Here is a 24,363-nt window from a genome sequence, read left to right as displayed (position 1 = left end):
AGAGAGAACGTCTGTACATCACTTATGTTGGCTACTACATTGAGCAGTATGGACACTTAGTGTAGATGAACAGGGCCAAGTTGCCTATTTGACTGCATGCAGGAGTTCACCCATAAAAGCTTCTGAAGTCCTAGTGTGGAACTGGGCACATAGTTGTACATGTGACTAGAAGTATAGGGTTCTAGCTCACTTTTTTTCTTTTTAAGCAAAAAGCGGACTACTGGAGATGCAAAAATGTGACTCCAGATGTTAATGCTGTCATTCATTGCAAGCATTTTGTGAAAGCTATGTTTCATGTCATACATCACCTTTGGATTTCATGCAGGCATCGTCTCTACCACCACCTCCTTTGCCCAGTTCCATGTGACAGACTCTAGATGCTCAACCTCCCAGTGGTGTTGAAGTCTCCAGAGTCTGTTTACTTATTTTTAGTTATTGCCTCTTTTCCCAGATGTCTTACCATGAGAGGTTTCCTTTGAAGGGGTGCCCCTTTTCTGTAGTGTAACTATGGAAGTAACTCTCCAAGGGTGAAGAACTCGCTGCTTGTCCATAGTCAAGGACATCTAGCCTATAGCCAAGACTGCAGTCACCAACCTCTTGGAAAAGCCTACAGTTCTCTGCACAGTGCAGGTTTCTAAGGTGGAATCTTGAACATTACGGTCTTAATTCTCTTGGCCTGAACACTTGAGATGTCAGCCATCCATCACACTTTCCAGGAAGGCTTTGATTGAGGTGTCCATTTGTATGTTCTCCATCTGTCTGCCTATTTGTTTTGGTGCAGACAGATGGAGCAGTAGTATGTTCAGAGTTGCAGCATATATTTGTCTTAGTGTTCAGTGTTGCAGTCGTCATATTCAGGGTATCCTTTGTCCTGGCAGAGTGGGGCTGGCCTGCCTTTCACCGTTTTACTGTCCACACAGGCACTAAAAGAGTAGGTACATCAGTGATGTAAAGGGTGTGTCTTCAGACATGTTGCTGTGCAATGTGAGTAGCCATGCGTTTCTCACTGTACTTAGTCCATTGGTCGGTTTCCAGTAGCCAGATAAGTCCTCCAGCTGGGGACTTGTTTATCCTATCTAGTTTCCTGATTTATTGCTTGGCTAATTTCTGATACTGTACCCAGTTCTGAAAAGTGTTTTGTTAAAGTTAATTGTGTGGTGTGTTAGAAACAAATCCCCCTACAAGAACATGGCACAGACTCCTGTCTGCATTATGCTTCTTTCACTAAAGAATATTCTGAAGCTTAGCAAAGGTGCATGTATCATCTTACCTGAATGTAGAACTCTGTATGTCCTTCCAGTACCAAATGTCTTGGAATATGTGTTTAACAATGCATCTCTGGAGCCTGATTCCCATTTTCAGTGCTCCAAGGAAACCTGGGCTGTTCTGCAGGATCAAGTATTTCCATATTTACCATTATAGGGATTCTTTGGTGGATGCAGGTACGGTGTCTGTGGAACCCAGCAAGGGAGTTATCTGTGATCCAAACAGGAGTCATATTCCTAATGATATGGTGAGCAGAGCACTTGACAGATTTGGGAGAAAAGTAAACATCTCTGCCACCCCATTCAGAGTTGGAAACCAAATATCCCTGTTGGAAAAGTTGACTACAGTTGCCGAGGGTATTGAAGACAAGGATCTGAAACAAGAGGTGCTGGACTTGTGTGACTAGACACTGTAAGAGATGTGGCTGTGATGTCAAAGACTCTTCATGTAGGGCATCAGATACAGTCTGTAATACTGAGACATGCCTAGCTGAAGGCCTTGTCCTTTCAAACAGTGGTAAAACAGAGGTCCTTAATCATCCATTGAAGAAGTACCTCTTGTTTGGACTTCTTGCTCAGGAAATCACAGGAGGAAAAGGAAAAGACTAACCAGTCTGCAAAGCAGCTTTTTGCAGACCCAGGTTCCTAGATGCAAGAGGAATTTCCAAGCAAAGACCTGGTGATCTCACCCTTAACAGGACAATGCTAGGCAAAATGAAGAAGTGGAAATTTAAGAAGGAATGGCAAAGTAGACTCAGAAACAAGTCCATTGGCTTCCGAGCCAAGGCATGCACTAACACAGATCAGCCATGACTTAGCCAAGGCGCTCGTTCAATTTCTTCCAAATCCAACCAACTCAAATTTCCCTTTCCAGAAAAAGTTGGAGGACGCCTGTTTTTCTTTACAGAAAATTGAAAATTGAACTGTATTTCTTCAATTTTTTTTTCTGATTGCTTGAGAGTTCCGGTTAACTAAGAGTTTACTGTAGTCCACTATCCTGGGCTGCCATTATTAACCAACCATTCATTCTTTGATTTCAACCTCTCCTTAACCATTCCTGCATCAAATCCTAATCAGCATGAGGTTGTTCCAGATCATCTCTACTAGCTGCTGTTTTACGGTTTTTCCCCATTTCTTTCCTTTTCATCTGATTCTCCTTGTATTCTTTCTTTTTTGGCATATTCATTTGCTGTTTGAGTTTTGTCTACTTCTGGTTTGATTTCCATTCCCACTTGCCACCTGAATGCTTCTGCTAAACTAAGCAGAAAGCTCATCCTAGACTTCCTCTCCTCATGTTGTAAAACTTTCAGTATTTTTGGATCTGATGAGGTCAACAGATAGGTATGCAGTCCCATGATGGCAGATCTATACATGTAATCAGTTTTGAGGATTCCCATACCTCCTTCAGAGCATGGAATATATAATCTTCATATACACTGATTTTTGTGCATCATTTGAAAAGTGTGAAGCATTTTTCTTGCTTTTCTGTCCAACTGATAAAGTACCACCAAAACTGTAACTTAAAACAGGAAGAGCACATTGGTTTATAGTTTGGACTTTATTCCTAGATGTCAAGACTGTTTTCAATGTCAATTTTAGACATAGTTTTATTCGCATCTGTTCATGTTTTATTTCCTTCCTGTTTCCAAGTAATTATCCAATCCTTTCTGCTCAAGTGCCTTTGTCACATTCCTGATATTTTCTTGTTGTTGCAGCTCACCTGCTTTAAACATTGCTTCTGCATGTTTGTTAAGACCAGACCTAAATGTTATACAATCTGAGAAAGTTTTAACCACTTGCAGTTGTGTTTTCAACTCCACATCTGATTAACTATACAATTCCTCCATAAAAAGTAGATGAGAAATATTTAAGCAAGTTTGCTTTCTGCCAAATTATAACCAAGTCTTAATTTGTTAAATAAACAGCTTTAACACTTTAAGGGCAAGACAAAACAGCAGTGGTAACAAGGAATCACACTGGAATATCCTCCTTTGAATTTTTGTCCTTGTGGTAATAATGTGCCCCTTGTCATAGCTTAATTACAAAGTTTGTTTGGCACTGTTTCATGGTCGCTGTAATGTAGTAGATCAGAGAAAGGTGTATATTATATATCTGTATGCACTCCTTTATCCATGAATGTGAGATGCTATCAAATGCTTTTTTGTAATCTATCCATGCAGTTCTTCGATTCTTCCCCATATTGCAATTCTCCATTATAGCTTTATTTAACAACAAATGATCCTTTGTTCCATAGGACTTTCTTTTGTTACCCTTTTGTTCTGTTGGCCATAATTGAGTCGTCGGAAGGCAAGTTATTGGTCTATAGTTTTTAGGATGGCTTACAGGTTCACTGTTAAGAAGGAGCATCATTTTTCCTGTTGTTATCCAGGATGGTGTCTATTTTGATGCATATATAAGCAGTTCTTATTCAGGGCTAAATCTTTATGTAAAGATGTTAATAGTTTTAGCTAGAAGTTAAGGATTGCATCTGGGCCTGGGGGGGTTTCCTTTTAGGAGCTTTTCTTAAATTTGTTTCATTTTCTTTGGCTGCAACTTCATATAATTGATTATCCTGTACATTTAAACTCCGTACTGTTTTCTTTTAATTGTTCTGTCCATTTAGCATCTTTATTTTCCATGGGGTCTCGTGTGTCTATTTATTTATTTATTTATTTTTGGTGGTGTTTCTAACCTTTTTTGGCTCATTAATGAATTGCTTATTTTGTGTTTTTCTGTCTGTACTGACATCTTTAGTTTATTACTTTCAATAGTGTATAATCCTGGTCTCTTCTGATACTGTGCGTTTCTTTTAGCATGTCTGTCTTTCTATTTTCTTGATCTGCTCCCTCTTCTATATTCTTCTAACCGTGACACTTCTTGTCTTAATTGCTTTATAATTTTATCCATTCAGTGCTTCCATGATATTTGATTTCTTCCCTACCTTTCCCTTATGACTGTATTTTTGTGGTAAAACTTTATATGTTTGTTAAGCTACACAGTAATGTATCCTATTTGCCTCTGTTATACATCCTGTTTATCTCTGTTATATCACATGAAATTCTGTTAATACTCTTGATTACCATGTTCATCGGTTTTGTCAGACTTCCAACATTTTGGACCTTATTTACCTTCTGTAATCTAGTTCTTTCATTGATTTTAAAATGTCTATCCATCTCTATTAAATCAAGCAACTCTTCGTTTAGATCATTTTCTTCTAAACTGAGGGCGCATTCTTTGCTCTTTGTTTCCTGTGGGCATTCTATAGAAAGTCTTCCTGTTACATATCCTCTTCAGCTGCATCCTTAGTCATCCGTTGCTCCTTCATATGGGAAGTCATTAGCCCATCACGGCACAACATTGCTGCATCAAAGTTGCCACTTTTTCCAGTTTCTTCCCTTGCTGTGAAACTCCAACTGAACTTTTGTACTGGTTTCCTACTGAAGGCTCCAGAACATCGTCATGTGGAAATTGATCAGATACTTCACTTTCTACCTATTTCTTCTTAATTTGGGGACTCATTCTTCCGTCATGTTGTGATGTTACCTGAGTTGGATTTTCTACACTAAATCTTTCATTCCGCAGGTCATCCATAACTTCAGTTTATATTTCTTTAACTTTACTAGTCTTCTTTTCTTCTTTCCCCATTGTTTTCTTATTTTTGTATTGGAAAATTCTCCATATCTGGTTGCTTTTGCCTGCATTTCTCTTCAAATATCTTTGGTGCTGCTGTTTTGTATTGATTAGTTGTGCTTTCTCCTTTGCATAAATATTGTATCATGTCAAATCTCTTTTTCTTTCCCATGTCCAGATTTCTTCTTCATATGTCACCTGCTCCACCCGTTTCCCTGTAATTTGTGTCTAATTTGTTCCATCATGTTTTGACATAACCTGCGTTATACTTTCTGCAGTAAATCCTTCACTTCAGAGGTGTTCCATAACTTCTGACGTTATGTGGTCCTATCTCGCCTACATTCTTTACTCACGGGTTCGGAGCCGAGAATTGGCTCCTACTCGGCCAACTTATTTCTCTAGCACGAAGTCTCTAATTGGCTGGGCTAACCCAGTATCCCAAGATGCACCTTGCCCTAGCCCCAGATCTCGTTTGCCGCTCGTAGAGTTAGGACATGGTATCACTTGGCTGTGGCTAAGTACCCTTTTTCAAAACTTTTCATAAGTCTTTAGCAGTCTGTTCTCTTGTAAAAAGCTATTTTAATAGCTAGTTTTTCATTGTGAGTGTACTGTGTAAGCGAGTGGTGTTTTTTGTGGTATCCCTCTGTTTTGGTGGGCTAGGCCCGTTTAAATTAGAGGACCTAGTCTTCTCCTGTGTTGTTTTTTGTGTAAACTTGTGTTTTGTTTGGTTTCTTGGTCGGTAGTTAGATTGTCCTTGCTGCACTAAAGAAACGTTTAAATTAGAATTTCCTTGGCTGTTCGTAGTTTGGTTTTTCCCGCCTTCCTCTTGTGTCTGTCTTTGTCAGTTGAGTGGGTGTTGTGAATTACTATGTCTAAACAGCAGAAAGAGCATAAACCCTCTGGGTTTAAAAAATGCTCAAAATGTGGCTACAAGATGTCCATTACAGATGGGCATTCTATCTGCGTTTATTGTCTTGGTGCTATTCACCTGCAAGAGTCCTGCAGTTTTTGCCATGCCTTCAGCCCGAGGGTACTGCAGGAAAGAAAAAAATAAGCTGATGTTGAAGGGCCTGGTTAAGCCTTCTTTTGAGGAGTCCTTAGACGACTCTTCTAGTACTAAGCCTAAGACTTCCAAGGCCAAGGAAAGATCTCCGGCTCCATCTGTCTCCTCGGAGCCCCCGGAGAAGGTTTCGAAAGTGGATACTGCCTCCTCGGCTCCCATTGTCCTCGGGGGCCGCAGGAGGTATCTGTTGTGCTGGAGTCGACCTCGGCCCCGATATTATTGGAGCCGGTCACCCAGTGTTAGGCATGAGTCTCCGGGTAGGAGATCCTGATCTCCTTCTATTTCCTCTAAATCCTCTAGGCTGTCTGATTTGGATGTGGATAGGGTGGTCCAGAGGCTCCTGCAGTCGCCGGTGTTAGCAAAATTGTTCTCGGCTCCGACCCATTCGGCTCCGGAGCCAGTCCCTATTCTTGTACCGATGATTCCTCCTCCAAGCACCCCTGTGTCGTCAGAGCCAGAGTGCTCCGCGCCGAGTGATGTTCTCGTGTTGGCTCCGATACCCTTTGTGAGTTTATCGGAGCCGACATCGGCTCCAGCCATTTCGGTTCCGTCCTCTGGTTTCGGTACTCGGGTTTCCTCAGTCGGACCCGAGGGGGATTACCTCGGGGCTCTTGTCGGTTCTGAGCCTCCCTCTCGGTTCATTGACTCGGGGGAACCCCGACTCCTGTTGTGGTTTCGGAGACGGTTCGGTCCTCGGATTCGGGGGGACCTGTCTTCGAGGCCATGAGGAGCGCACTGGCCATATCGTCAGTTACATCACCCGGATCGGTCACTCCTTCCCCCTACACCCCGACTAGAGCCTCTGACGCCCCCTATCTGTGGATGGTGGAGCCTGAAGGTCTGAGGATACCCCCATGAGCGGTCCCCAACTTTCTGAGGGCCTCTCAGTGTCGGTGCCTGAGGAGCCCCCGAGAAAGAAGTTGTGCAAGAGGAAGCACATAGACTCCCAGGACGAGTCCCTCACTTCCGATACCAACCTCGAGGAGTCAGAGGGGTCCCCCAAGTCGTCCTCTGATAATGTCTCTTTCTCCGACATCCTGGAGATCTTGAGGCAGAGAGGCGACTGGCTGTTCAAGACCCCCTCTGAGGAGGAGTCGGTATTCCTCAAGGCCTTCGGAGCTCAACCCTCCGCCTCCTGGGTGTCTCCACCCTTCGATGAACTCCTGGATTTGATTTGTCGAAGGGTGTGGGAGAGCCCTGATTCCATGGAACCGGTGCCCAGGCGTCCAAATAAGTTTCTTTCTGCTCCCCCGGGGAAAGAGTTCCTGACCAAAGGGATTTCCGTAGATGCTTTGGTGGTGGCGGCAGCCACTCAGCAGGAAGTTGCAGAGGCTTCTTCTTCCATCCATCCTTTTAACAAGGAGTCCAGGAGTATGGACTGGTACGGGAAGCATACCCTGTCTTCAGCGACCTTTACTTTGCGGTCGCTGAATTATCTTTGTCATTTTACTCGGCTCCAGAGAGATCTCCTTAAGGAGCTAGGAGACACTCTGACGGGTAACATGCCTGAAGCGGTAGCACAGACTGTTAATGCCCAGTTGTCTACCCTTGGTTCCATTGTCAACTCGTCCATGAGGCTCATATCCTATGCAGCCGAAGGGGCGAGTAGGGCAGCTAGCTCAGGTGTAGCTCTCAGAAGGCAAGCCTGGATGCGCCTATGTCATTTCGTGGTGGCCTTTAAGTCTTCCTTCACTGATGCCCCCTTTGATGGGTCCTCACTCTTCGGGACCAAAGTGAAAGACACTCTCACCAGATGCGAACAGGAGGGGAAGACCCTATCTGCCATAGGGGCCCTTTTCTCTCTTCCTTCTAGGCCTTACCCCAAGGCTCAGAGAGGAGGGAAAATGTGGTTCAAGAAGTCACAGAAGTTTTTCCCTGCCGCTCAAGGTGAGTCCCCCACCAGAGGCAGAGGAGGGGGAAATTATTCTGGAAGACACCATCCTAGAGGCAGAGGAGGCCCCTGCAACTCGGGAGACCCCGATTCCTTTCGTGGGTCTTCCTTTCAGCGTTCCTGAGGTGTTTGCCCGACTGTGCTGTTCCGGAGCCAGTCGTGGGCCGAATTCCGTTGCATCCGGAAGCCTGGGAAAGCATCACCCAGGATCGTTGGGTGCTTCGAGTAGTTACCAGAGGTTACACTATCGCCTTTTTATCAACACCCCCTCCAGTCAAAGGAATCCCAGACGTTCCACCCAGTCAGCGGGATCAAGCAGCACTAGAAGTTTCAAAGCTGTTAGAAAAAGGAGTCATCCAACCAGTCCCCTCAGACCATATCGGATCAGGAACTTACTCAAGACTCTTTTTGGTGCCGAAAAGAATAGGGGACCTGAGACCCATTCTGGATCTCAGCCGATTGAATCACTACGTTCTGAAGTCCAAGTTCCGAGTGGTCACTCTTCAGTCCATTTTTCCCTTGCTGGAAAAAGGAGTATGGATGTGCTCCATCGATCTCAAGGATGCCTACTACCAAGATGGACAAGGCATCCAGGAGTCACTTACGCTTCCGGCTGGATTTACCAAGTGTTTGGCAGTGGTGACAGCTCACCTGAGACGTTGGGGATTCCAGGTGTTTCCATATCTGGACGACAGGCTTCTCACCGCCCCCACCAGGCATCTCCTCATTCAAGCCAGGGAGGCTACCATTACACTTTGTCAACAACTAGGAATTACCTTGAACTGGGAAAAGTCTGCCTTGCTGCCCTCACAGTGTGTTGTTTTTATAGGCGCAGAGCTAGACTCTATTCAAATGCGGGCCTTTCTGCCACAAGAGAGGATAAGAGTGCTGCAGTCTCAGATTCACGCATTGTTGCCCCTCAAGAGAGTTCAGGCCAGGTTAGTTCTCCAGCTTTTGGGATCCATGGCTGCCACCATCATGCTGGTGCCTCTAGCCAGGTTACACATATGGATCCTACAGTGGTCCTTTCGGCCCAATGGTCCTTTCAGAAACTTCCTCTTTCCCACTTGATACTTCTCACGGAACGGTGCAAACAGAACCTCCGCTGGTGGCTATGTTCCACCAATCTGGACAAGGGGAGGAGCTTGATTCCTATGTCTCCAGTGGCCACGATGACCACGGACGCCTCCCAGATGGGGTGGGGGGGCATTATCTTGGCAGGACGGTCCAAGGCATGTGGCAAGATCACAAGGTACACCTGCACATCAATGTTCTAGGGATGAGAGCTGTGTTACTAGCATTGCGGGCACTCCAAAGCTCTCTTCCTCTGGGAACGATTGCAATTCACTCGGACAGCATCTCCGTGGTGTGGTACCTGAACAAGCAGGGGGGAACCAAGTGTTATCCCCTCTGCAGAGAGGCCATGCGAGTGTGGCATTGGGCAGTGTCTTCCCAACGGTTTTTAGTGACAACGCACATTCCGGGAAAGACCAACGTGATAGCAGACAGGCTGAGCAGAGCTATTCTGATGCCTTACGAGTGGTCCCTGAACAACCGAGTGGCGGTTCAAATTTTCAACAGGTGGGGTCAGCCTTGCTGCGATCTCGTCACCAGCCCTCTCAATGCCAAATGCAGCAAGTACTTCACACTGATCCCCCCACAGGGGGAGTCACCCAGGGACACTCTAGTCCACGATTGGCCCCCCGGTCTGATCTATGCTTTCCCTCCATTTCCTCTGTTACCAAGAGTGATTCAGAAAGCCATATCCTTGGAAAGCAGGATGATTCTAATTGCTCCAAACTGGCCTCGACAAGTATTTTTCCCCTTTCTTCAGCAGTACGCAGTGGATGGTCTTTGGACCCTGGACCCAGTGCCAGACCTACTGACTCACATGTCAGGACAGCTCCATCCCTCCCTGCGAACCCTCAGGTTGACAGCCTGGCTGCTCCACTTCCATCACTAGTTAGACGAGATTCCTTTTCACCTGAGGTAGAACACATCTTGTCTTCGTCTCATAAGTCTTCCACCAGAAGGATTTATTCCAGCAAATGGAAGAGATTCTCCATTTGGGCTCAGGCCCAAGGTTTGGGCCCCTTCACAGCCCCAATTCCGTTGGTCTTAGATTTTTTAGCCATGCTTTTCCGACAGGGCTCAGCGCCTGTTACCATTAAGGTGCAGCTGGCTGCAATTTCCAATTTTCATACATCTTATGAGCCTTCTCTTATGGGCCATAAACTCTGTAAGGCCTTCTTGAAAGGCGCCTGGTTACTTCGCCCTCCTGTTTCAGAACCTGTCATGCCATGGGATCTAAACCTTGTGTTACAAGCCATCACTTCACCACCCTTTGAACCGGCTGCCACCTGTGAATTAAAATTTCTATCTTGGAAGACGGTTTTCCTAATAGCCATTCCATCAGCCAGAAGAGTATCAGAGATTCAAGCTTTGTCCATTAAACCTCCATATTTGACCTTTCATAAGGACAGAGTTTCCCTGAGACTTAACCCGTCCTTCCTTCCTAAGGTGTCATCCACTGTTAATCTTCATCAGTCTACTGAGTTACCAGTGTTCTTTCCAAACTTTTCCAATAAAGCAGAGTTTAGATTTCACCAGTTGGATGTGCACAGACAACTAAGATTCTACTTACACAGGACTAAACATATTAGGAAGTCTGATCAACTGTTTGTGTCCTTCTCAGAAAACAGAACAGGTTGTCCTGTTTCCAAGAGCACAATTTCAGAATGGATCAAAGATTGTATTTCCTTTATCTGTTCATCAGTAGGCAGAAATTTACCTTTTCCCGTCAAAGCTCACAATACCAGGGCAGTGTCTACATCAATAGCTTACCATGCCAGGCTTTCATTGGATGATATTTGTGCTGCGGTCACCTAGGCCTCTCCTCACACCTTTATTATTCATTACAAGTTGGACGTGGCTTCCAGGGGCCGGGCTTCCTTTGGTTCCACGGTCTCAGGAGTATTTTCCTATGAGCCGCCCAGGATAAAGGTGCTGGGGACGCTGTCCCGTGAGTAAAGAATATAGGCGAGATAGGACCACATAACATCAGGTAGTTATGTACTCACCATAACAATCGATGTATGTGGTCCATCTCGCCTCACATTCTTACGTACCCTCTCACCTGCCCCCTTCCTGTAGGATTTGGAGGAAAATTGGCTCTGAGAACCCTTCAATGTCAGTTGTTTTTTCTTTCATTTCTGGCTGGAGCTCCTTCCAGTGGTGGTTGTGTGTGAGGTGCGACTGGAATGGCTGCAAACTAGATCTGGGGCTAGGGCGAGGTGCATCTTGGGATACTGGGTTAGCCCAGCCAATTAGAGACTTTGTGCTAGAGAAATAAGTTGGCCGAGTCGGAGCCGAGAATCGGCTCCGAACCCATGAGTAAAGAATGTGAGGCGAGATGGACCACATACATCGATCGTTATGGTGAGTACATAACTACCTGTTTGTTTAACTTCTACTCTGCTATTCTTTTGTTCTGTGTTCCCTATTTGTGTTCTTTTTTTTTTTTTTTTTTGTGAAGTTTTCCATTTTTGAGTGCCTATGCCTGTATTTCCCTTCAAATATCTTTGGAGTTGCTTTTTTGTATTGATTAGTTTGGCTTTTTCCTCTGTATAATTATTGAACTGTAGCAGATCACTTTGTCTTTTTCCCATGTTTATATGTCTTTTTTTATACCTCTCAAAAATTTCTAGGTTGTATTCTTTATATTTTTACACTTTCTCTGTCACTTCTTTTTCCAAGCGGTCCAAAGTTTCTTTATTTATATAATGTTTTTTATGAATCTTTTGTATTAATGGAGGCAATTTTGCATGTGAAGCTTTTGAAAATTTTTCTTGTGCGAGTATTTTTCTTTCCTCTAATTTGTCTCAGTCTTTTTGAGTATCTTCTTTCTGGAAATTTTGGGCCGTTTGCGTAATAGTAACAATACATAATTTCTTCCTTATACTCAATACTCCACTCTATCATGATCATCTTTATGGCTTTTTTTTTTGGCTTATCAGTTTTTGTGATTTTTGTGAACTACTACTTTCTTCTACAACAGGAGGGCCATCCTCTCCCTGAGCTTGGCCTAACCCCATTGATGGAATGTTTCCACGTCTTGAGAATTCTACACTGCCAGTTTTTCCAAGTCCTAGCACCAATGCGCACACCGGGATTGTGCATTTTTTTATCCTGGGACTTGTGCACCCAGCTGTCTTTTTTGTTTTAACCTACCTTTCTCCATGATATATGCTGCAATAAGGTACAGTCTGTATCAGTGTAGTCTTGGTGAGATTTTGTGAAAGTTAGGTATACCACATGAAGGTACTCACCAAGACTTGAGGATGACTTCATTTCCAGCGACACTCTTCTTTTCTAACCGATTTCATCATCTGTCCATTTGGATCCCCTTACCTTTTGGCTTCTTTATTGCTCCTGGAGTATTTTTTCAGAATGTCTGGCTTCAATGATTGCCTATTACAGGAAAAAGGGTGTACAGATTTGCTCCTAACTGGATGACTGTCTGATCTTGGCAGAGTCACAACAGGGCATTCTTCAGGCTGTGGCCTTCGCTATGAGTTGTTTCAAGAATGTGAGGCTCACATTGAACAAAGAGAAGTCCTGTTTGAACTCCTCACATTGACTAGTTTTCTCAGGGGCAAATGTCTGTGGACACCACTTTGAGCAGAGCCTTTCCTATGACAAGAGTGGCCCATTTGTGTACTTCCAAAGCATTTTGCAGCAGACAAAGATGATTACCAAGAAGTTTCTCAGGCTGCCAGGGTTGGTGGCATCTTGTAACTTAATTCTTCTCTGGCACTCTTGCACATAAGACAGCTTTAGTGGTACCTCAGAAACAGATGATGTCAATACACATCCCTTGTACCTCAGAATCCCTTTTCTTACCTACATAAAATGATGGGTTCTCATGGGGGATTTGGCATTGTGCTCAGAATCAAGGAATGCTTTTCAGGGCACCTTCACCAGCATGGACTGTGACTATGGATTCCCACGACTTCAAATGAGGGGGCTGATGTGGGAGCCCTTCAAATTCACCATCTTTGGGAGGACAAGATGAAGAGAAACACATTAACATAAAAAAGAGATGGCTGTCATACTTGCCCTGAAATACTTCATTGCTGCCTTACAACAGGGCAAGTACAACAGTTAAAGAGGGATAATATTGCTGTGATATTGCACTTTTATTCAATGGGAAGAAACACTTTTGTACCTGCTTTGCATGCTGGCCATGCAAATCTGGGAGATGACCCTGAAAGCAGGCATAATACTTTCTACAGTCTGTATCCCCATACAACAAAGCTTGCTAATAGATATGTTGAGCAGATCCCAAGCAGACCTTCATGACTAGATGTTAAACAGGGATCAGTTCCTGATTATCACCAGGTTGTCGGGTATACATGTGCCCAGAGGTAGACTGCTTACCTCCCATCTGAACAACTAATTGAGAAAGTGTTTGGTTTGACAGCATCTCCAGAAGCATATGGAAAACAGATGCATTCTACCTGAACTACTCTCAGCTTTCTTCCTTTGCAGTTTTACACCAATTTCCATGATCCCTAGAGTACTGATCAAAAATAATCCTGGCAGCACACACCTTTTGGCCATGGCAGAAATGGTTCCCTCTCCTGAACAACTTAGAAAGATGAAATTGCATAGTGTTCATTTGGCTTACAACTTACCGTCACATTGTACTTTGGGAGTCTTCACTTATGTGAGGAGTTCACCACTACATTAATTATAGTGTAGTTCTGCTAAATGTAAATGTATGAGTAGAGTCACTGTTCCAGACCAAGTACTCTCCCTGTACCTCCCTGATGTTAGACTGGAATGAAAGTGAAAGAACAAATGGTCACAATAATAAATTTCAGCTTGTTACTATATGCAAACAGGCTTCTTTACCCTTGCCCACAAAATTTTGTTACTTGTGTATGTGACTGAAGTTTGAATATGAGGAAAGTGAAAAAAAATCTCAGTAATATATTCAGTCTTGTTACTTCAAGACAATGCATGACCCATAGACAAGCTGTAGAAACCTTCTGTGCACACCTCTGAAGCTTGATTGTAAAGGCAAGAAAGTTTATATACACGAAGACCTGACTGTCTTCAGCCACTACCCAGTCTATAGTGAGCTTTGTGCACAACTCTTGAGAAGGGCACGTATTAAACTAAGTGGGACCCAAGGCAGAGGTTGGCAATAGAAGATCCCTTACCTAAGTCTGGTCTGCATCAAAATCCTCTTACACAGCTAGGGGTCTGATGACTTCCAATCCTTCAGAAGCTCTAAGCGTTTAGATGTTCTCTGATGGTTTTTATGATTTATGTTTGAAAGATAGTTACATATTAATTGTTTTTAACTGTTTGACTAGAAGAATATCTGCCTTCTGGTTTTGTGTACTCCCTGATAAAACAGGTGGTATTTTTTCATGTGCACGTACTGATATTGGGCCTGAGAAGCCAGGTCTTATCTGTCACAGGATGTGGTCTTGTGTGTGTTTATATATATATATATATATATATATATATATATATATATATATAAAATCTTCTTTCAGCTGTTCCCGTTACGGGTCGCCACAGCAGATCACCTGTTTCCATTTCTTCCTGTCCTCTGCATCTTGCTCTGTCACACCAACCACCTGCATGTCCTCTCTCACCACATCCATAAACCTTATCTTAGGCCTTCCTCTTTTCCTGTTACCTGGTAGCTTCATCCTTAGCATCTTTTTCCCAATATACTCAGCATCCCTTCTCAGCACATGTCCAAACCAACGTAATCGTGCCTCTCTGCCTTTGTCTCCAAACCTTCCAACCTGGGCTGACCCTCTAATATACTTATTCCTAATCCTGTCCACCCTCGTTACACCCAGTGCAAATCTTAACATCTTTAATTCTGCCACATCCAGCTCAAACTCCTGCCTTTTTGTCATTGCCACTGTCTCCAACCCATATAACATAGCTGGTCTCACTACCCTCTTGTAGACCTTCCCTTTCACTCTTACAGGTACTCGTCTGTCTCAAATCACTCCTGACACTCTTCTCCACCCACTCCATCCTGCCTGTACTCTCTTCTTCACCTCTCTTCCACACTCACGGTTACTCTGAACTATTGACCCCAAGTATTTAAACTCATCCACCTTTGCCACCTCTACTCCTTGCATCCTCACCATTCCTCTATCCTCCCTCTCATTCACACACACATATTCTGTCTTAGTCCTGCTGACCTTCATTCCTCTTCTCTCTAGAGCATATCTCCATCTCTCCAGGGTCTCCTCCACCTGTTCCCTATTCTCACTACAGATCACAATGTCATCTGCAAACATCATAGTCAACGGGGACTCCTGTCTGATCTTGTCTGTCAACCTGTCCATCATCATTGCAAATAAGAAAGGGCTCAGAGCTGATCCTTGATGTAACCCCACCTCCACCTTAAACTCATCCATCACTCCCACCGCAGACCTCACCGCTGTCACACTACCCTCGTACATGTCCTGTACCACTCTTACATACTTTTCTGACACTCCTGGCTTCCTCATACAATACCACAACTCCTCTCTAGGCACCCTGTTGTATGCTTTCTCTAAGTCTACAAAAACACAATGCAACTCCTTCTGACATTCTCTGTACTTCTCCATCAACACTCTCAGAGCAAAGATCGCATCTGTAGTGCTCTTTCCCAGCATGAAACCATACTGCTGATCACTAATCATCACGTCCCTTCTTAACCTTGCTTCCACTACTCTTTCCCATAACTTCATGCTGTGACTGATCAGTTTAATCCCTCTGTAGTTACTACAGCTCTGCACATCACCCTTATTCTTAAAAATCGGTACCAAAACACTTTTTCTCCATTCCTCAGGCATCCTCTCACTTTCCAAGATTTCATTAAACAATCTGGTTAAAAACTCACTGCCATTTCACCTAAACACCTCCATGCTTCCACAGGTATGTCATCTGGGCCAACAGCCTTTCCATTCTTCATTCTCTTCATAGCTGTCCTTACTTCCTCCTTGCTAAACCATTGTACTTCATGATTTACTATCCCTACATCATCCAACCTTCTCTCCCTCTCATTCTCTTCATTCATCAACCCCTCAAAGTACTCTTTCCATCTCCTCAACACACTCTCCTCACTTGTGAGTATGTTTCCCTCATTATCCTTTATCACCTTTACCTGCTGCACATCTTTCCTAGCTCGGTCCCTCTGTCTAGCCAGTCAGTACAGGTCCTTTTCTCCCTCCTTAGTGTACAACCTTTCATACAACTCTTCATATGCCTTATCCATAGCCTTCACCACCTCTCTCTTTGGCATGCACCTCATCTCCTTATACTCCTGTCTACTTTCTTCATCTCTCTGACAATCCCACTTCTTCTTTGCCAGCCTTGTTCTCTGTATATATACACACACACGCACACACCTGCACTCTCTCTGCATGGTTGCTTACAGGCAAATTGGAAAAACACAAGTTCACCTTTGACCTGACTTTAAGGTTTTGGTGGAAGTCTGAGAACCTGGATAAAATCCACACCCAGGGAGGACATCAGGAATCCACACAGAAAAAAAAAGCCACTGCCAAAAACCTCGACCAGAGAACCAAGTGCTGTGAGATGCCATTGTTACTAGCTACCCTACTGTGCAAATTATCAGTAGCTCTTGCCCCCATCCTTCCCAGACAGCCAGAGATAGCCAGTTATTGTGTACAGTACTGCTATTTGTGATGGAAAAATGAAAGAAATTATGACCAGCTTGTTCTTGGATGCACAGCAAATCCCTTGCACATACTCTGACGCATGCATAAGCCATAGTGCTGACTGATTTACACTGAACAATACATTGTGTAACACCACTGTTGCCAAATCAGATTAGTGACTGATTAACTGTAATCAAACAACAGCAGGGGTAAGTCATGTTTATCTCCAGACAACCTCATATCCATGAGGAGAACATATGTATGATGATTGTGATTTAAAAAAATGACCACAGTGAAGTATTCTAGCTTTCTTCTCGTAAGTACATTCTCATACACCAGTTCTTCAAAGCCTAATTAATGACTACTTAACTAGAGCACTTCAGTAGGGTCACTCATTTCATCCACAATCAGCCCCTGTACTCAGTAATTACTGCCAATAAGATGACTACGTACCCCCCTCAGTAAACTAGCTGCAGTAATTTATTTCAGCTCTGTTTCATTTAGCAGGTAGTAGTGAGCAACAGGGTAGTATTCCAACTTGTTTCATACAAATACACATTAGTGCTACAAAATGATCCATTGCCCATGATATTTGGTTGCCTGCCAGGATTTGAAAGCAAAAGTACCTGCTACATTCCAGACCATACTAAGTAAACTGCACCCTAACCCCCAGTATTTTCTTACATACCCTCAGTGTGCTGCTGACTATAGACATCCACTGCTGTTTCCACCATGGCTGTCACATGTACTTCCCTTTTCAGTGTTTGCGAGCTTCTGATCCTTGCTGTCCCTCCCCCGTGGTCTAGACATTGAGGCAGAGAGCTTCAAATGCTTGTTGGCTAGACCATGAGTGGGATGGAGTAGAAATCCACAGCCATGTTGTGTGCATATATATATATATATATATATATATATATGTGTGTGTGTGTATAAAATTGGGAAATATGCTTCTAGCTGGGATGGTACCCTAAGTTGCACCTAGTTTGTCTTTGCCTAAGGCTAGCCATGAATATCACTTAACTTTAGTATTACACTGAAGAATGAGAACACTTAAGACTCTGAAAGATAATCACAGTTGCCCATTTGTTAAACAGATCCTGTTTCAGGATCTTAATTAGTATTATATTTGGTTATGATAAATTAAGACTCTGACTAGGGAGTTGAGTATATTTTAATAGGTCAGCACTTGCTAGCGGTACTCTTTTCAGGAAGTACATGTACCGAAATATTTGTAAGACTGTACATGGATATACGTTTTACATTTTTCTAACTGTGCAAACTGAATGCTCAGTGTAGAAGGTAAAGCAAAAGCTGCTTTGGCATTCCATTGGGTTACATTTTACAGCATCCAATACAGCCTCGTGTTATGGGTGATTCAAGTGACTTGGTATAAGTTTGTGAGTATACTAGCTTAACAGTAGATGTACAAATACTAAGTAATTGCTGCAAGACAGACTCCCCTTCATCCTTGGTATTGCCCTTGTAATGGATATGGTGGAATTGTTTACAATTATCTCTGTACTAGATGCAGGCTTTTTAATAGAAAAGTAAAACATTGTGTGTTAATGTATTTTAACTGTGCTTATGTTTGTTGGAAGTGCATTATAGTGTTTTGGATAAGTCTCTGCAGTATGAGCTGAGACTGATTTTGTATTTTTGAAATCAGTGCTCTACTCCGGTTAACAAAATCAAATAAATGAAATAAAAATAAAATGTACTACCTTTTTTACATGGCTTGCTTTAGGTTTTTGTGGTTCCTTTAACCATCCCTAACTTTTTGGTATTGTTGTTGTGCCACGTCTGAAGCACAAACAAAGAATGGAGTAGGGCATGTTATACTGTCTATGGGCAGTTTTTATTGGTCACACATTGAGTTTGCAGCCACATACCCCTAGCAATGCTCAACTGAAGGAAAGGATCAAACCAGGATACTTAGCTATTTGCTACTCGTTATGAATTACTGCAGCGGTGATTCCGTCTTCTAAATAACAATATAGTACATTAATTTAGTAATATAGTATAGTACTAATAGTGAGCATGCTTAAACAGCTCTAATTTTTGCACTTAAGTGCTAGCTGGTTGTACCTGCTTTCTGTCCTCATCAAGGGTTTCTTTTTTGAACTGCTTTACTAGTCTTGGGTTTTGCTGCGTTTCCTATGGCATTTAGATGAACCCCTTTCTACTCTGTAGATACACGTGAAATGCTCTAGCTCCTTTTGTGGTAATGTATTGAGGAGGTAGTGAGCGCCACCTTTCGAATTTCATTTTTGTTGGTGACACCCTCAATTAGCAATTGCTCATTAATCTGCTATAAAGTGCTGCTGCCTAACTTTGACATTAGAGGTTCCAGTCTTGTGGCCTGCTTAGTAATGTCTCCTCAAAGATCCGCTTTTAAGGTAATACGCTTTTATGTGGTTCTTATGTGTTTAGATAAAGGTTGCAATGTAAGCATTTTCTCGGTGTCACCCACAGGTTATGCAATTGTGAAATTCATAACCTGATTGGAGTGATTGCCTGAGATATCTATGCGTAGATCTGTATTATTTTAATGCATGTATATATTTTTGCCTTTCATTTAACAATTTTCACTTATTTTATGTTTATTATCTGATGTGACTTCATACACAGACTCTCTCGCAAGCCATAGTCAAAGTGGTTATCCCAACAGAAAGGTACACTTTTTTTTTTCTTTATTACTGATGTAAAATGTAGAAAATATCCCCATTATGTTTGAAAGCATTATTCTATTGTAAACTGTAAACTTTCAGAAAGGCACAAGCTTGCCTGAGCAATGGTTCCTCGCCTGTACCATGAAATGAACGTCTTGACTTTAGCTGTTATGGTTCTGTCCTGTTTAAAACCGTAGCTTTTTCTGTAATGCTAAGCACATAAGTGACATTAATGGAATACTTCAAAAGTATTATTAACCGTCAAGCATCAAGTTAATTGCATAATCTTTAAGTCTTGACAGTGATTCACTCTGTAATAATTATCCATATTAGTAAATCCTGCATGAATGTTATGTGCTTATGGAAATTTTACTTATACTTTTGTGTAATCCCTTTTGTACAGCAGTTTTTCATTTGTAGGGCAAGTAACATTTATACAAATTTGAATTTATTTGTTGTATTAATATTGTATAAACATGTTTACTATTTGAAATTTTATTTTGTGGTTCATCTTGTTGCATTTAACTCTTAAATCATTTTCTCTCTACTTTTTTCTTAAAGTCAAGACTGTTGTAGCCTTTTTTCTTAGCTATAGTTAATACTCCCCAGCAGTTAAACTACCTTTGGCAGTCTGGACTTCAGCCACAGAAATCAGGGAATAAGGCCTAGTCCTTTTTATTGTGAAAGTAAAGTGGAAGTACTGTACTGCATTTGAGGGCACTCTTGCTCAGCCAGGCTGGAACCTTTTATGCACGTGTTTGCAAAACAGTGCTTGCAAACTACAAGGCAAACTGAAATTGAAGATAAAATCCTTTATCACCTTTGACATTGGCCGTGTTGAGCGCCGACAGATGAAGTGTCTGCAGCAACGAGGAACCTGGAAAACAACAAGGGATGGAGTAGAAAGCTTTACAGTTTTGACAAGACATTGGTACGATCCATTCCATTAACTGTCATTTAAGAAATGATAGATAAATGTTTTTTGGTATTTTATATTAATAATATATCATTCTGAGCATTACCACAGAAATGTTTATTTTTTGCATTTTCTTTAAATGTATTAGCATAGTAAGCCTGCTTTTGTGGTGCAGAGGGATAAAGTCCTCACTACAGCCCAGGCAACCTGAGTTTTATTACTCCCTCAGGCACCTGACAGCACAGGCAGGGAGAATGATCCTGTATAGCCTGGAGGTGAGGAATGATGGTTCCAGCTGGCTGACGCTACTGCTCTACAAACAGACCAGAGGGTAAGGGACATGTTTGGATGTAGGAACCACTGCAGGGAGGATATGAGAATGACCACCCAAGCCTGTGATGGTAGTTGTGTTGGCACATGTGGAGCAGCATGTATGCATTGACAGAAAGATATAGGCAGCCCTTCTGGTGGCACAAGTACTGATATTACCAACAGAGGTGGTGTTAAGCCATTTAGAGTTTAAAACAAAAGCTGTAATATCAGAGGTGCTGGCACAAGCAACCTTGATGGCTGCCCCTCCAGTGAGCCCTCATCAGACAAGATCTGGGGATTTCCTACCACTGAGAAATGAATGGACGCCTGGTAGGGGAAAAATTAATATTTACTTCTGTAAGCTATTTTAACTCCACATTTTTAACAGCATACTTTGCAGTTAGCAAACATATTGATTGTGCATATTAAGGAATAGATCTAGAATTCACTAATAACAGAGCATGAAAAGTCAGATTGTTCTGTAATGGAGCAAAACTTTGGCCGTAAGCTTGATGAAAATTTTTTAACTTCACAGTGAAGTGCAGTAGTGAACAATTAACACTTTTTTCTCAAAATTGTGTTTAGTTTATGATATTTTTGCATCTGTGTTTATTAGAGAAGTATTTATTGGAAAACAGTTTCTATGTAATGTTTCCTGGCAGACTTTTTTTTTGTATAGATAATTGTGCTTTATAAAAGTGATTGTGTCTGACTGTCCCCAGATTAGATCACCCAAAACATCTTAAGGCTTCTTGGATAACGACAACCATGGCAAACAAACAATGAACTGTATAAAAGTGAAGCCCTTTAAATTTTGAGCTTTTAGTAGGTTTTGTGTGCAAATCCCAGAAGCAACTTTGCACTCCGTCAACCATCTGAGTGTGGTGTATTACAACATTTGCTCATATGTATAGCCGTGCAAGACATCTCTACTACTTCTGGTAATTGAGCCTTAGCTTTTACAGTATAGTTAAGGGTCCGTTTTCTAAAGTCTTAATTACTAGATATATAAGTGGTACAGAAGACTCCAGAAATAACCCCTAAGCACACAACCTTTGGTGAAAGACCCGGGCACTCAGGTTGATAACCTCACATTTGACCATCATGTAGCAGCAGTGGTCAGAAAAGCCTTTTACTTGGTTCATCTCATAAGTAAAGGGATTGCATCCAGAAAAAAGGAGGTTATTACCTCTCTGTACTTCTCCCTCATTAGACCAGTAATTGAGTATAATGCCCAGTTTGGGATGTACCTCTCCAGACATTTGCACCAGCTGGAAAGGCCACTGAAATACCTCACAAAGAGAATCCATGGCCTCCAACACCTGGCCTATACAGATAGGCTCAAATCACTATCACTTTACTTGGTATCGTACAGATTGCTCAGGGGTGATCTGTATCTCACCTACAAGGCAATTTCGGACCCTGCCCTACTAGAGATGCTCCATATCTGTAAGTCTAACTCGTCATGCACTACTCGCTCAAAAGGCCTGCACCTAATATGTGACATTAACAAAACCTGCTGGAGAGACAGGTTTGTCTCCCAGAGGCTGCCCCGTCTCTGGAATAGACTTCCCATACAGGTCAAACAGAGCACCTCACTGATCCTGTTCAGGTGCAACCTTGATGAGTGGGCGGGAAACCGCAGATTCGTCCTAAAGGTTCCACTTGTGTCCCTCATTGACAGGGGTGACTGGTGCTGACTGAGATTTATTTTTAGGGATAAACTCTTGGCTAGGCTTGTAAGGGCCCCAGGGCCATTAGCCTAGTAACCTCCTATGAATACTCATCGGTACTTCCTCAGTTTGGGTGGGCTGGAGAGAAGACGCCCTTAAATTCATGGGGATATTCACTTTATGGACTAGTCTAAAAGAGAGATTGTTCACATTACATTGATTTTACTCTTACATGTGTCTCTATATAGTTTGTTTAGCTTTTACTGTAAGTGTGTGCATTTTGGATGCTTGGACTGGGACCCTCATAAAGACAAGTTATTTAGATAATGACTGGATGAAAGAGTGCCATGTTGGTACTGGTTTTCTTGATGTAATTTCATAACAGCTGAAATAGCCATGTTTAAATAAAATCTTAATATAGTTTGGATATGTGGGTGAAATGTTAGTTGAAAGCATACTTGTCATGGTGTAGACAGCTATTTTATATCTGTAAATATATATGCATATATATATATATATATATATATATATATATTATATATATATATATATATATATATATATATATATATATATATATACACACACACACATTTGTGTGTGTATGTGTATATATACATATATATATATATATATATATATATATATATATATATATATACATGTATAAAAATACACACATGTCTCTATTTATATATATATATATATATAATGTACACACTTACATACTCTGCTTCCTTGATTTTCCATTTTGGGTAGACGTACTTGTAGTTTTAACCTGGATGTGATAACTTTTGACATCTTTGTTGTCTCCAAATCGCACCACCTGCAAAGCTTTGGTTAGATCTAACTGATGTTCATTTGTAAGCATTACATTATTATATTCCGTGTCTATAGGAAGTAACTGTAGGTGGATGTTTGTCCTTTTGTTCCAATTTCTAGAGCTTTTTGGATGTCCCCACAGTGGATCTAATTCCTTTGCTTGCCAGGTCACCAGCTTGATGCACAACTTAAAGAGCAGCTTGCAGCATTTTCATTTGTTTTCTGTCATAAGAAGTTATTGTTTTTTGCCAGTCATTGCCTTTCAGAAAGCTAGTACCCAATATGGGAATCTTGTTGTAAGTAATATATCTACTTGTGTACAAGTTTGGTAATTTGTTTAAATTGGATTGTTTAGATTAATATTCTAAGATCTGTGACACACTTTGGAAGAACTCTTACTAAGTATGCTTGTAGAATACAAATTCTACTTGCATTGCCTTTTCTTTGGACAGGTGTTCATTTTGGAATATAATGCCTTCTGTCAGGGCCCAAAATGTGTGGGTTTTTCTCAAAAATAAGGTGATCTTAGCTTGAATGCAAGAAGTGCTATCCCTTCCCCCGGTGACTGCACTCATGATTGGGACCATAAGTACAAAAATCTCACCTAAGAAGAATATAGGCACCTCTGAATGCCTACGTTTAAAAAAATAGTCAACGGATCAGCAGGCAGAGAGCAAGAGGCTGTAATGCCAAAAACCTTCCTGAGGCCCAAGACCAACAGATTCATTGAGACACCACCTTCTCCACACCAGTCTCACTACCTGCTTTTACTGCATCTCCACCCTTTGTAGCCCTTTTGATAGTAGGCAGAGAGATTTTGTCAAGTATTCTGTCCAGGCAGAAATGAGTGAGAAATTTAGGCCAGATGCCATTTTTCAAGCTCAACTGTACTAGTAAAGAGGTTTGCTCAGCAGACCAGTCTGACCTTGTGGTGGGAAATTGAGGGAGCACAAGTTATCATGCTAGCCTGACAGATATTTTACTGTTGGGGAACATCCTCAGTCTTAAACTTTAAAAAGGCAATATCCACGGGCCAGGTATCCACTCCAGCCTCTTTCAACTAAAGAAAATTTGCAGAAGAATTGAATAGCTACATCACTTGAGTAGTTCTTGAGTCAACCAGCCTTCAGCTTTAGGACTGGTGAAATGAGACAGGGACTTCCCCATCCATGGACTCGTGAAATTTAGACCTTGATGAAGAGGAATTGGTGTATTTAACTCTGATCCTCTTCTTTAGGCTATGACCCCAGCAAAGAAACTATATCATCGAGCTCTTTTTCAGAGTTGTCCTATGAGGTAAAATTGAAATGAGAGCCAAAGTAGTAGGAGAGCCCAAAACGATGGCTCTCTCTACGATATTTTGTGTGTTTGAGGATGTCCTTGAAACAGCATTTTTAGAACTGAAGTCCCTGTTTCA

At 42.1% G+C, this 24,363-nt stretch overlaps 1 protein-coding gene across 3 annotated transcripts in view; it reads left to right on the top strand.

Annotated features, from left to right (window-relative positions):
* Nucleotides 1-24,363, top strand: part of LOC122801567 (U2 snRNP associated SURP domain containing) — a 2,423,494-nt gene that overhangs the window by 1,536,184 nt on the left and 862,947 nt on the right. For all 3 annotated transcript variants that reach the window (XM_044071008.1, XM_044071006.1, XM_044071007.1), the window contains one exon: nucleotides 19,183-19,226. In XM_044071008.1, the coding sequence (XP_043926943.1) occupies nucleotides 19,183-19,226 (44 nt within the window). The remainder of the gene's footprint in view (nucleotides 1-19,182; nucleotides 19,227-24,363) is intronic.

The sequence above is a fragment of the Protopterus annectens genome, chromosome 5.part0 (assembly GCF_019279795.1).
Source record: "Protopterus annectens isolate FY-2018-M chromosome 5.part0, PAN1.0, whole genome shotgun sequence".
Lineage (NCBI taxonomy): Eukaryota > Metazoa > Chordata > Ceratodontiformes > Protopteridae > Protopterus > Protopterus annectens.
This window is presented reverse-complemented; position numbering and strand designations above follow the sequence as displayed.